Here is a 15,594-nt window from a genome sequence, read left to right on the forward strand (position 1 = left end):
CCTTGACATAGAAACCTGGATCTTGAGATTAGATCCAGGCAGCTCTACAACTCAGACATTTAAGACTGATATCCAAACATTTCATTGTTAAAAACCTAGGGAAAGCCATTCCAAAGCCCTCTGATGTAAGAATTCTTGTGATCAAGAAATTCATATATATATATATATATGTATGTATTTAAGCCCATATTTATTTCTTTGAGACTTGGTAAGAAGGGAGAAAATTGGTCAATTCCTTCCTTCAAATAATAATTACAGCTTTATTTACTTACTTATAGTTTCACTTATTGAATATTTACTCTATAATGTGCCAAGCAATATCTACATATTATTGTATTTAATTCTAAAACAATCCTATTAAGTAAAATGCCCCCCACTTTACCATGATGAAACTGAAACATACAGAGGCTTAAAATTTTCCTGAAGGTTATATAGATAATAAGTGTCAGATAGGGTGACTGACCATCCTGGTTTGCTCAGAACTGAGGAATTTCCAGGGATGTGGGACTTTCAGTGCTAAAACTAGAGAAGCCCTTGGTAAACAGGGGGGAGCTGGTCATCCTAGTGGCAGGTTTAGTTTTAAACCCAGACAATGTAGCTTTGGCACCAGAGCTCTTAACCTCTGTGCTCATTGCTCTCAATAAACTTGTAATAATCTTTTATCTAATGCATAGAAAAACCTTATCTAAAGCTACCCACTCTCTGCAATATGCCTAGAGAGAAGTAGGAACTCCCTCAGGCACTATACAGGGGTATTTTGATTCAGGTTTTGCTCTCTGTTCCTACCTCAGGGACATTTGAAATTTACTGCCAGGCAAGCAGCCATAGAGAAGCAGGGATGAGGGCAATCTATAATGTCTCCCAGTGTCCTGGCCGCCAAGCCAACCCTCATCAACGTTACCAAGCTGCAAGGATCTACTACATCATGGCAGAAGAGATGGAGTGGGACTATTGCCCTGACAGGAGCTGGGAACTAGAATGGCACAATCAGTCTGAGAAGGACAGGTAAGGCTTCAGAAAAGAAGCGATCACACTTTCAAAGACTCTGGACCATTTTACTGAAATGGAGGAAGATACTGAAATTCTGAGCTGAGGAGGCACTTATCTAAAGTCAACTAATAAGATACCAACACATCTAGAGGAAGGACTAGAACACAGGTAAGCTGGTACTCAGTGCTTGGTCTATGTTGTTATACTGTAGAGCTGAAGTAAAGACCTTGTCCACATCCTCATGCTCTCAGTCTTGGCATCCTTTCCTCTGGTTAGCCAGAAGCACTGATATTGAGACTTAAATTTTATAGGGAATTTACTCAAGGGACTGAATGTCCCCAAGCTCAGATGTCCCTTGACAAAATGTCTTTAAGATAGAGGCTAAGCTGTATAGAAGAAAAAGCCCAAAATAAAGTGGCTTAAATATGTTAGAGTTTTATTTCTTGCTTAAGTACAAATATGAGCAGTTCAGGGCCAATAGGTGAACTAGTCATCCATAACACTTGCTTTCATCTGTGGAACTAAGACATCTCTTCCAGTTGTAGTCATTCCCAGCTATCAAGAAATGGGAACTAAATCCATGCCAAGCAGCATTGTCTGTGAGGCCTGAAGTTGTAATACATTACTTTCTCTGAATCCCCGTTATCCTGAACTTATTCATATGGCCATACCTAGCTGCAAGAAAGTCCAGGAAGTGTAATCTCTGGTTAGGCAGCCATGTGCTCAGCTAAAACCTAGGTGATTCTATTACTAAAAAGGAAGGAGGGGAGAATGGGAATTTAGGTACAGTTTAGCAATTTCCACTATAGTTTATTTTTGGTGTTCTCACTACCCTTTACCAATCTTTATGTTGGTTTATGAAGGTTGAAGCCTTCTTGCTAACTTGTTCTGCAACCTAGAAAAAATTAATTCCCTTTTCTGGACTCTGGTTTACTCATCTTTAAAGTGATGTGGTATAGTTGAAAGAACTTGACCAGCCTTTAATCCAAGCCCTGGCTCCCTTTCTGGCTGATAGTATCAATGAAGATAAGCCCTATCACCTCTAGATCACTGGATTCCTCCTCTAGGACATACATACCTCATCAGCCTATTGGGACGATCAAATGATAAAATGAATAATAAAGCTCTTTGTAAACAGGAAAACATCCCATAATGAGAAATCTGTAAGATTTCATTTTCTTCCTACCTCTCCCTACCCCTTATCCACCAGCAACAGAAGCAGTTAGTATTCTCCTACCGCCTGTACCTTGTCCTTTGTCAGACTAATTCCATCTAAGACATCATTAAGGCTGGAACTAGAGTTCACAGCTTCTGATTCTTACCAGATTAATTTTACTATAAATTCCTAACTGGATGATGGCAAACAAGGAAATATACATAAATATTGAAATATGCCATCTTTAACTGCAGATATGCAGCCAAAGTGCATAATCTGACATTAGAAGGAATAGGCCTCACCTTCTTATACCTGTGACATGAGGTTGGGTCTGACATAGCTTTCCCATACTTGAAAATGAGGGGTTAAGGGAAAGGTGCTGATGCCACTCTTTGGATTCCTCTAGTTATGGTCACATCTTCCTGAGCAACAAAGATGGACTCCTGGGTTCCAGATACAAGAAAGCTGTATTCAGGGAATACACTGATGGTACATTCAGGGTCCGACGGCCAAGGACTGGATCAGAGGAACACTTGGGGATCTTAGGTAAGGGAATTCCACTTCCCTCCTAGTGTCTAGAAACCTGTGATGCTCCTAGGGAGGTTATGTCATATCAGGAAGGCCTCTCCATTCCCCCTTATCAGTTTTCCTTATAGTGGAACTATGGTCATATTTTATAAATCATTCATGAAAATAAGCAATCATATGGGGGTAATTCATGAATTCTGCTGCAACCTAAACCAGGTATTTCCAGGCCTCTATATCTAGGGATCTGTAAGGGTGATGAATTTTTTTTCAATGCTAAAAGCAAGGGAACTTAGGAACATCGAAGAGTAGGAAAAATGGTACAGGGAACCAGTATTACCCTTACACCCTTGCAATTATTGCTGTAGTTTCTTCACTTTCATAGGAGCCAATGAGTTTCATCATTTTTATCTTCACACAGAAGGGACCCACTGGTCCTTGAAGGGAACCCAGCAATTCTGTACTCTGTGTCAAACTCTCACTCCTTACCAACAATGATTCCACAGAACCCTGAATATGTAGAAACTTGGGCTATTATACAAAGAGAGTTGGAGTGGGAAAAGTGGGGATAATTGGAGGCATAATCTTGTTGTTGAAGTACCTTTATCCTGTGGGTAACAGTATCAGCTCAAGGTCTTCTGAATTTAAAAATGGAGTCAGTCACGACTTTCAGTTTTGGGACCCTTTCTCCGAGCAAACCCCTAATTCTAGGGAGCTCCTATGTATATCCCTTTCTTTAATGTCTTTAATGTCCCTGTTCCACTATTCTACTAATGAGACTTTTTCTTCTTTTGCATATACTAGGTCCACTTATCAGAGGAGAGGTTGGTGATATTCTAACTGTGGTGTTCAAGAACAATGCCAGCCGGCCCTACTCTGTGCATGCCCATGGAGTGCTAGAATCTAGCACCGGCTGGCCACTGGCTGCTGAGCCTGGTGAGTGGGAACACTTTAGTGAAGGAACATGTGAAGCATCTCTGTTTCAGCCCTCTGGCTTGTTCCTTTAAAAAAAAATATGCCCTTAGCGAACAGAAACAGGAATATTAACCAGAACTAAGCCTCAGTCTGAATTTGTCTCTATGAAATACTCATTTTTTCAATCTCAGAACAGACTGCCTACCTTAGGTCTTTTGTTTAATCAAAGACATACTCAACACTTGCCACACATGGAGCCTTATACTGTCGTTAACCCTGAATACAGATTGAGCTTCTAACCCTCTCTAGATCTGAAGTTAAACTTGGCTATAGTCTGAGCTCCTAATCATGACTAGAGACTGGCCTGTCCCAGACCACAAACTGATCCTTAAACCCAGCCATAGATAAAGTTCTTGTCCTCTTAGTACAGACTAAATCCTAACTCCAGTCATATACTAAACTTCTAATATTAAATGTAGGGTTACCATAATCTTGACCACATTATCTTCCATGCATTCATTCACTGAATAAACACTTACTGGAGGCTTACTGGGTACAGGAAAAATGTTAGAAGTTATGGAAAGAGTGGGGAATAATACTTTTTCATACCCTAAAAAACTTGGGCTATTATGATAGAGAGATAAGTAAACCGGTAATTATAATGCCATGTTTTAACTGTTAAATAGGGGCTTTAAAAATGTGCCATGGAAGTGTAGAATAGGGTACCTAATCTAAAGTTTGGATGGTCAAGGATGATTTCCCAGAGTAGGTGATAGCTGAGATCTAAATCAGTAGTTCTCAAACTTTAGCATGCATCAGAATCACCTGGAAGGTCTGTTAAATCATAGATTTCTGGGAATAACCCCAGAGCCTCTGATTCAGTAGGTCTGGGATAGGGTTCAAGAATTTTCTTATTCAAACAAGTTCCTAGGTGATTCTGATGTTGCTGGATCAGGAACTACACCTTAAGAACCAATAATCTAAAGAATGAGAAGTAAGTATACAGGTAAAGTGATAGTGTGGAAGAAAAGCAGGGAAAAGGAAGTTCCATATGTGGGGAATGCAATATGTAAAGATTCAGTAGTAAGAGAGATGAAATTTGACGTTGAGGAAAGGGTTCTAAAAAGATCAAGTAAGTAGAATCAACAGGATTTGATTAACTGGATATGGAAGGTGAGAAGGAGAAGGATTCTTGAATGACAACCACATATTTGGAGGAAAATCCTGGAATGATTCCCACATTTTTGGCCTGGACAACCAGATATATGGTAATGTCATTCACCAATATAGGGAACATGGGCAGAAACTGATTTGGGATGGGGAAGAATGGATGATGGTGAGTTCACATTTGAATTTCTTGAATTTATGATGTCTGTAAGACAACCAGATAGAGATATCTAATAGACATAAAGGTCCAAAGCTCAAAAGAAAGGTAGGATCTGAGGGAATAGATATGAAAGACATCAACATTTAAGTAGTAATTGAAGGCAAAGAAATAAACACAGTCACCCTGGAAGAGTATATTCAATGGGACAGTAGGAATCCTAGAATGATACCCTGAGGAAAACCAACTTTTAAGGGAGGTACTAATTGAAAAGTAAGCGTGAGAAAAAGTGAGCAAGATGTTAGAAGAAAAACCAGGATAAGATTGTATCAAAAATGTTTAAAAGAAGATCATTTCAAAAATGAAGAGGTCAACAGTTTCAGCTTCCTCAGAGAGGTTAAATAAGGTAACATAAAATTTCCCATTGGATATAGCAACAGAGGAATGGCTGGTGCTTTTCATAAATTGGTGGGGAAAGAAGCCAGATTATAATGGAATAAAGAGTAATTGGGAGATTTGGGAGTGGAAACAGTGAGTGTGGCTTAATTTTAAGACTTAAGAAGAGCAATTTCAGGTGACGAGATGGTCTGGGGTTTGACCAGGGACTAAAGTAAAGTGGAAGTGAAAGTTACTGGAATTGAGATCAAGGGACTGAAAGGCTAGAGTGTTGTATGATTCATCCATATAGACTTTAAAGTTACTCAGAAGAGTGGTAGAGATTGGGGTGGAAAGGAAGATGGTGATCCAGGTACTAAAATCATCAATAAATGAGTAAAAGGAGAAAGGGGATACATTGGAAGCAGGGAAAACATTTAGAAGGTTGTAGCAGTACATACAAGTGAAGATAATGACTTTAACAAAAGTGGTAGGAAATGAGGATTGAGAGAATTAGTTGGGTTTGAGGGATGTTAATTGATAATCAATAGGACATGATGATTGTACAGGTGTTAGGGGATAAGAGAGATAGTAGAGTTAAGGATAACAAACTATTTTTTGGATTAAGCACCTAGATGGTGGTACCACTCACAAAAGAAGATAAAAAAGCACGAAGTATGGAGTGTTTTTGTTTGTTGGTTTGTTTGTTTATTTAGAGGGGGAAGATATTAAGTTTATTTTTGATTGTCTTGAATCAGGTACCTGTAAGACATCCAGGTGGAAAAGAGAGCACTGATGAGAATAGGAGGCTGTACTCAATTTGAGTATGGGTTTGTAATTTGGAAGAAACATCTGAAAAAATGTGGAGCTTTAACAGTCACCAGTAACTACAATAAATGATAGTTGAAATCATGATCATATGTGAGATCACCTAGTGAGATAGTGTGTAAAGTGACAATAACATTGAGCTGAGAATGGAACTTTGCAAAATACCATTACTTAATAGGAGGTGATTTACCTTAAATAATTTATAGATTTGAAGCAGTTCTAATCAAAATCACAATTGGACATTTGTATACTTAAATGAAATAATTGTATATAAAGTTCATTTGGAAGAATAAGGAATGCCTGGACAAGAAGATCCAAGAAGTATTTAAAGATGAATGAAATGAATGAACCTAGAGAATATAATACATAGTGAAGTCAGTCAGACAGAGAAAGACAAATACTATATGATATCACTTATATGTAGAAACTAAAAAATAATACAATAAAATAAAATGAGTCTATATACAAAGCAGAATCAGACTCACAGACATAGAAAACAAACTTATGGTTACCAAAGGGGAGAGGAAAGGAGGAAGGGACAAATTAGGAGTATGGAATTAACAGATACAAACTACTATACATAAAATAGATAAACAACAAAGGTATACTGTATAACACAGGGATTTATATTCAATATCTTGTGATAACCTATAATGGAATATAATCAGAAAAAACCCGAATCATTATGCTGTACACCTGAAACTAACACAATATTGTAAATCAACTACTCTTTAATAAAAAAGATTGAGAGAAGACTAGCACAACCCAATATTACAGCATATTATAAAGGTACAATAATTAAAGCAGCATGGTACTATTAAAAAATAATTAATAGGACAAAAAAAATCCCTGAAACAAACTCAAAGTTCTATCTTTGTCAACAGCTATGGGAATACAACTATTCCACTACTAGCCCACATTTCTTCTTTCTACCTCCCTCCTTAGGTCTCCTCACAAAGGAAATGTTATTAATCTGATTAGTCAGAACCCAGGATATTTGTTGGACAATGCCTTACTAGTGGGCAGGGTTACTGTTTCTCTCATCTCAGCACTCTCTATTTCACTGCCTACTTCCATGTGTTAAGTTGATCTGTGCCTGCAAATGGGTAAACTGGTTATATGAGTTAAGACTCATATAACTGGTTTTCTGTGTTATGCCTGCACTGCAGATCGAGCTATCTTAGTTTCAAGGGGCTAGAATGAGGAAGCTTTGTTTAGGACTTTAAGTCAAAGTTTTTCAAAAGCCTCAAGGAGAGGAGTAACTAATAAAAGCCAGACATTCTTGTGATCCTGCATTAATATCATCACAATAGCATAGAAATCTTGCCTCTTGCCTCTAATGCTGAGTGTATATAAAAGTTTAATATTAGAAAAATCTAGCATTTCAGTGACAGAAAGGAAAAATTGATCAATACAGTCAGCTCTCCATATCCACTTGTTCAACCAACTACATCCATGGATTCAACCAACTACAGACTGAAAATATAGTTGATCCTTGAACAACATGGATTTGAACTGCACAGGTCCTCTTATATGCAGATTTTTTTCAATAAATATGTACTAAAGTACTACCCAATCTGTGGTTGGTTGAATCCACAGATGAGGAACCACGAATATGGAGGGTCAACCATAAAGTTATATGTGGATTTTCATTTTTTAATATAATTTTTAAAACATATTTATTTACTTATTTGGTTGCACCAGGTCTTAGTTGCAGCAGGCGGGCTCCTTAGTTGTGGCATGCATACTCTTAGTTGCAGCATGAATATGGGATCTAGTTCCTTGACCAGGGATCAAATCCGGGCCCCCTGCATTGGGAGCACAGAGTCTTAACCACTGCACCACCAGGGAAGCCCTTATATGTGGATTTTCAGTTGTGTGGAAGGTTGGCATCCTTAACCCCTGTGTTGTTCATGGGTCAACTGTATTCAGAAAAAAATTCCAGAAAGTTTCAAAAAACAAAACTTTAATTTGCCATGGGCCAGGAACTATTTACATAGCATTTACATTGTATTTACAATTATTTACATAGTATTTGCATTGTATTAGATATTATAAGTAATCTAGAGATGATTTAAACTATATGAGAGGATGTGTGTAGGTTATATGCAAATACTGTACCATTTATATAAGAGACTTAAGCATGGATTTTTGTATCTATGGGGGTTCCTGGAACCAATCCCCCATGGATACCGAGAGAGGACTATATATGGCTTTAGGACAAGTTGTCTCTTGTCAAAAACAAAATTAGATCTCTGTTTATTACCATATGCTAAAATAAATTACAAGCAGATTAAAGGTAAAATAGCTTAAAAATAAAAGAATTAAAAGAAAATATAAGTGAAAATTTATCTGAATTCTGGGTGGAGATAGATTTTTCTAAGTTTGAGACCCTAAAAAGATGTTTAACACATAAGATAGTGTTACTACATGTAGGATACTTATTTTTTTTAAAAGAGTAGCAAAAGAAAAATTAGTATGTAGACAGGAAATTTATGAAGGAAGAAATACAAATGTCCAATTTAAAAAATAAATTAGGGGTCACTAATAAATATTGCAGTGCAAATTGGTTAGTAAAACCGATGTGACCTCTGCCCTCATAAATTTTACAGTCTAGGAGAGAAAGCAGGTAATAAGCAAGAAACCAATAGATACATACATATTTACAAAATTAGGTAAGTTCTATGAAGGAAGCAGAAGAAGATAATGTGACAGGGTAGAGGGAGAGGTGTATAAATCTTCCTGAGGCAGTGACATTTAATTTGAGACCTGATGGATATAAGGAGCTAGGGAGGCAACTATGAGAAGAGTATTCAAGGAAGGGGAGAAAATTCCAAGAAAAAGGAACAGCAAGGGTAAAGACCCTGAAGCAAGAGTGTATTCGGTCTGATCAAGAAGAGCAAGACTGCTAGTATTCTGGAATTGAGTAGGCCACAGGGAGAAGGGTAGGTGAAAAGGTCAGAAAGTTAAAAGTGGAAGAAGAGCAGGAAGCAGATTATGTTGGGTCTTACAGGCCATAATAGGAAGTTTGAGTAGATTGGGAGGCCATTGGCAGATTTTAAGCAGAGGAGTGACGTGATCTGACTTACATTTTAACACTATCAATCCGATTGCTGTGTTGAGGAGAGATTATAAGTAGGCAAGGGAGGAATTAGGGAGATGATCTAGGAAGCAATGCAGTAATTCTGTTTAGAGATGATGAGATGACGGTAGCTTGGAAGTGATGAGCAGTGGTCATATTTAGGATGGGTTTTTAAGGTAGATCCAATGAGATATTTTGATGGTCTAGATGTGAGATGGGAGGGGGAAAGAGCAGAAAAAGATGATTTCAAGGTTTTGGTCTGGACCAATGGAAATAGTTGTCGTTTAATAAAATAGAGAAATTTGAAATAAAGTTTAAGATGTGGAAATATCAAGTAGGTATTTGGCTACACGTGTAGCCAAATTAGAGAAGAGGTGTGAACTCGAGATAGAAATTTAAGAGTCATCAGCATGTAGATGATATTTAAAGATATAATATGCATGAGATCACTTAGGGAGTGAGTTAGACAATAAAGAGTGACTGAGATAATTAGATTAATCCAGGTATTAAATGATGGCAGCTCAGGCCAGCCAAATACAGTGAAAGGAGTGAGAAGTGTTCTGATTCTGGGGTTTCAAGATAGATTGGGGTTTCTAGATAGATTTTTCTTTTTGATTTTCAAGAGTTTCTATATTTTAGTTATTAGTCCCTTGCCTGTTTTATACATTGCAGGTATCCTTTCCCAATTTGTCATTCATCTGTTCATTTTGTTCATGGTGTTGTTTGTTGAACAGAACATAATTTGTAATCAAATTTTGGCCTCATGATTTGTGCTTTTTTAGTTTTGTTTATAAAGTCCTTTCCGCCTCTGGTCACAAAGATATTGGGCTATATTATCTTCTATTTATAATTTTGTCACATTCAGATCTTTAATAATGCCAGGATCTACCTTTCTATGTGCCATTAGCTAGGGATCCATTTAATTTTTTTCTCCATATAGTGAGCAAGTTTTCTCAATACCATGTCTTAAACAATTCAGCTCTTCCCCATTTTACTTGTTTTTGCCACCTTTATAGTTTACTTTCTTTTTTGTGAATTTTTATTGGAGTATGGTTGCTTTACAATGTTGTGTTAGCCTGCACTGCACAACAAAATGAATCAGCCATACACATACAGATATCCCCTCCCTTTTAGCCTTCCTTCTCATTTAGGTTACTACAGTGCATTAGATAGAGTTCCCTGTGCTATATAGTATGTTCCCATCAGTTCTCTTTTTTACACATAATATCAATAACGTATATGTGTCAGTCCCAGTCTCCCAATTCCTCCCACCCCACCTCTTTCCCCCTTGGTATCCATACATTTGTTCTCTATGTCTGTGTCTCTATTTCTGCTTTGCAAATAAGATCATCTATACCATTTTTCTAGATTCCACATATATGCAAGCATATATCACATATTATTATATGATATTTGCTTTCCTCTTTCTGACTTACTTCACTCTGTATGACACTCTCTAGGTCCATCCACGTCTCTACAAATGGCCCAATTTCATTCCTTTCTATGGCTGAGTAATATTCCATTGTATATAGGTACCACATCTTCTTTATCCATTCCTCTGTTGATGGACATTCAGTGTTTACTTTCTTTAAATAAATAGATCTGACTCCAAGTTTTTATTTTGTTATATTTGTATGTTATTATGTTATTGCAACAATATCATGCTATTTTTATTATTATAAGTTTGAAATTTGTCTTAATACTTGGAGGATAGGCCTCCTTTGTTCAGGATTGACTTAGATATGTGTTATTTTTTCATATAAATTTTAGAGTAAGTTTATCAAGTTCATCAACAAAATCCAACTACGATTTTGATTTGCATTGTGTTGAATTTATAGATTATTTTAGAGAAAATTGGCATTTTTATATTATTCACTTGTTGGAATAACTTTCCATTTATTCAGATAGTCTTCTTTGTGAAGACACATAACACTTTTTTCATAGTGTTATGAAAATTTCCCCATTAAGGTTTTACATATGCCTAATTAAGTTAATCTGTGGATGTCTTATTGCTTGTGTTGCTAATTTTAAATTATATTTCTAATTGATTATTGCTAATGTAGTTAAATGCTATTGATTTTTATAATTTAATCTTTTATCTGGTAGGCTTCCTGAATTTCCATATTAATTCTGTAGTTTGTTGATTCTGCAAAAACCGAGTGTTTTGTCCCTCTACTTATTATTTCCTTTTTGACATATGTGTTTGCCAGGATCTCTAATATTAGTGATAGTGGTGGTAACCCTTAGCTTTTTCCTAATCTCAAGGGGGATGCAACTAACTTTTCTCACTTTTTGCTATGGATCTTTTTTGGAGGAAGATGATAAACACATTTATTTAAATTTTAGTCAATGTAAATGACTAAAACCTTTAACAGAAGGATCATTTTAAAACCACTTTGAAGCCTACCTCTGTAAAGTGATTTTTCCAAGATGGTTATACCAGACATGCCCTAATCCCCAAAGCATCTTAAATGGTATAGGTTCTGATAAGCTTGGAATTTGTACACCTCCCCCTCTTCCCCAAGGAAATTTAAAGGCTTTACAATACATACTCCCACATGGCATACACATTTTCCTGTATTCAATAAATTTCTTCTTAGTAGAGAGGAAAAACCCAACCCAATTATGAGGCCAATCACACCACTGTTGAAAAACTGTACTTACTACTTCAGAATACTGGCATGAACAATTTGTATTTTAACCTAAAATCTTTATTAAATCCTAGTTTAGTGTCTCTATTATCAGTTAGAGTGTTGGTTAACTTGTGGTGAAATGAGGATTATGCAAGTAATAATGCAGCATAATATTTTACTACTATAAAAACAAGTATCATGTAGTTAGAGTTGTAACTGTACACCCACCTTAAAAATGTTTTCCCACATATCTATGTAAAACATGTAATTTAAAAATACTGACATCATAATATATAAATAGCTGTTATAAATGCACATAACACATTCTATAGACATCATATTTATTTTTTAAAGAGACTGTAAATTATACATGGAAAAATTACACGCTTGGAAAAGCTTATGTTCTAATAGTGTTGTTAAACATCTAGATTAAATAAGAAATTGTATTTCAGAAGCATGCTATATTACATGTATATCAATTCTAGTACCTTAAGTGCTCACCAACAAATCATTAACATATAGAGACATTCATCACAAGAATCAAGAACTATCATCTATCTCTTCCACATATTAACAGGTGGTCAACTCCAAATCAACAGTGCTCACATAATTATGTCTGTAAACAACTATCCTAAGTGAAAGATGGACTGAGTTAAGTACAGCTACAACATATTATAAACAATTCATTACAAAAATATCACAAGTTAAAACTGGAACACTTTGCACAGTTGATCACAAGACATCATAAAAACTGTCTTCAGTAAAACTCTGTAACAACTGGATATATCTGGATATGATAGAGACTTCTTATTGAAGATGCACACAAGTTAGGATTTTGAGAAAAAAACAACCATCAGGTCTGCTTCACCAGGCTCCTGAAATGTACCCATCACTGCATTACAGAACCTCAAGTCTGTTTTGAAGCCCCAGACAACAGATTTCCCAGAGACACTGTTCATCTATGGTAATGACAACAGCAATCTTGGATTTGTATGATGAGGCTTCTTTTTTATTGAAGTATAATTGCCATTTGATATTATATTAGTTTCAGATGTACAATATGATAATTCAATAATTGTATACATTATGAAATGATCACTGTAATAAGTGTAGTTAACATCTGTCACTATGCATACTTACAATTCTTTTTTCTTGTGATGAGAACTTTGAACGTCTACTCTCATAACAACTTTCAAATATGCAATACAGTATTATAAACTATAGTCACCATGTTTTACATTGCATCCCCATGACATTCATTTTACAACTGGAAGTTTGTACCTTTTGACTGCCTTTACCCATTTTGCCCAACTCCTAACCCATGCCTCTGGCAACCACCAATCTGCTCTCTGTATCTATGACCTTGGGTTTTTTGTTGTTTATTTTGTGTTTGTTTGTTTTTTTCTATTTTAACATATAAGTGAGACTATATGGTATTGGACATTTTCTGACTTATTTCACTTAGCATAATGCCCTAAAGGTCCATTCATTTTGTCACAGATGGAAGGATTTCATTTTTTTATGGCTGAATAGAATTTCATTTTGTGTGTGTGTGTGTGTGTGTATACACACACATGTATATATCACATCAACTTTATCCACCGAAGGACACTCAGGTTGTTCCCATGTCTTGGATATGGTAAATAATGCTGAAATAAACGTGGGAGTGCATATATCTTTTTGAATTAGGGGTTTTGTTTTCTTTGGATAAACACCCAGAAGTGGAATTGCTTGATCATATGGTAGTTCTATTTTTAATTTTTTGAGGAACTGCCATACTATTTTCCATAGTGGCTGCACCAATTTACATTCCCATCAACAATGCACAAGGGTTCCCTTTTTCCCACATCCTTGCCAACACTTGTTATTTCTTGCCTTTTTGATAATAGCCATTCTAATGGATATGAGTTGCTATCATGGTTTTGATTTGCATTTCCCTAATAACTAATGATGTTGAGCATCTTTTCATGTACCTGTTGGCCATTTTGACGTCTTCTTTGGAAAAATATCTATTCAGATCCTCTGCCCATTTTTTAATCAGGTTGTACATTTTTCTGAATGTTGAGTTGTATGAGTTCTTTGTATATGTTGTATATTAACCCCTTATTGGCTATACTGTTTGAAAATATATTCTCCTACTCAGTAGGTGGCCTTTTCGTTTCTTTGAAAAAAATGTTTTTTTTATTCAAAAGCTTTTTAGTTTTATGTAGTCCCATTTGCTTATATTTTTGTTGTTGTTTTTGCCTGACAAAACAGATCCAAAAAATGTTGTTAAGACCAACATCAAAGAGTGTAGTGCCTATGTTTTCTTCTAGGATTTTTACGATTTCAGGTCTTACATTTAAGTCTATATCCATTTTGAGTTTATTTTTGTATATGGTGTGAAAAGTAGTTTAGTTAGATTCTTTTACATGTAGTTGTCCAATTCTCCCAACATCATTTATTGAAGAGGCTATCTTTTCCCCATTGTATATTCTTGTCTCCTTTGTTGTAGATCAATTGCCCATATAGGTGTGGGTTTATTTCTGGGCTGTCTATTCTATTTCATTGATCTATGTATCTGTTTTTATGCCAGTACCATAATGTTTTGATTACTGTAGTTGTGTAATATAATTTGAAACCAGGGAGCATGATGCCTCCAGCTTTGTTTTTCTTTTTTAAGATTGCTTTGGCTATTCAGTTTCTTCTGTGGTTCTGAACAAATTTTAGAATTGTTCTATTTCTGTGAAAAATGCCATTGAAATTTTGATAGCAATTGCATTAAATCTGCATATTGCTTTGGGTAGTATGAACTTTATAACAATATTAATTCTTCCCAATCCGTGAATATCTTTCCATTTATTTGTGTATTCTTCAATTTCTTTCCTCACTGTCTTATAGTTTTTATTTTTCAGGTCATTCACCTCCTTGGTTAATTTTATTCCTAAGTATTTTATTCTTATTGATGGAATTATAACTGGGAATTATTTTATTAATTTTTCTTTCTGACAGTTTACTATTAGTGTATGGAAACACAACGGATTTCTGTATGTTGATTTTGTATCCTGCAACTTTACTGAGTTTGTTTATTAGTTCTAAAAGTTTTTTGGTGGAGTCTTTAGAGTATTCTGTATATAAGATCATGTCATCCTCAAATGGTGACCGTTTTACTTTTTCCTTTCTAATTTGATTACCTTTTATTTTATCCTCTTGCCTAATTGCCCTGGGTAGGACTTCCAATGTTATGTTAAAAAAAATTGTGAGAGTGGGCATCCTTGTTTTGTTCCTGATCATAAAGGAAAAACGTTCAGCTTTTCACCGTTGAATATGATGTTATATGTGGGCTTGTCATATATGGCCTTTATTATGTTGACGTATATTCCATCTCTTCTCAGTTTGTTGAGCATTTTTATCAGGAATGGATGTTGAATTTTGCAAACGCTTTTTCTGCATTTATTGAGATGATTATATGATTTTTATCCTTCATTGTGTTAATGTGGTGTATAATTATGTTGATTGATTTGTGGATACTGAACCATTCTTGCATCCCTGGAATAAATCTCACTTTATCATGGTGTATGATCCTTTTAATGTATCGTTGATGTCGGTTTGCTAATATTTTGTTGAGGATTTTTGCATCTATGTTCATGATAAACCTATGTTTATCATGTACTTATTGCCATTTTGTTAATTATTTTCTGGCTGTTTTGTAGTTCCTCTGTTTCTTCTTCTCATGCTCACTTTTGTGGTTTGGCGACTTTCTTTAGTGATATGCTTGGATTCTTTT

General features: G+C 35.6%; 1 protein-coding gene across 7 annotated transcripts in view; it reads left to right on the top strand.

The window, feature by feature from the left end:
- The window catches only part of HEPH (hephaestin), an 80,433-nt gene that overhangs the window by 43,308 nt on the left and 21,531 nt on the right, over window positions 1-15,594 (top strand). For all 7 annotated transcript variants that reach the window (XM_082376545.1, XM_082376547.1, XM_082376548.1 and 4 more), the window contains 3 exons: window positions 792-1,005; window positions 2,553-2,692; window positions 3,476-3,607. In XM_082376545.1, the coding sequence (XP_082232671.1) occupies window positions 792-1,005; window positions 2,553-2,692; window positions 3,476-3,607 (486 nt within the window). The remainder of the gene's footprint in view (window positions 1-791; window positions 1,006-2,552; window positions 2,693-3,475; window positions 3,608-15,594) is intronic.

Source organism: Balaenoptera borealis, assembly GCF_965194805.1.
Source record: "Balaenoptera borealis genome assembly, chromosome: X".
Lineage (NCBI taxonomy): Eukaryota > Metazoa > Chordata > Mammalia > Artiodactyla > Balaenopteridae > Balaenoptera > Balaenoptera borealis.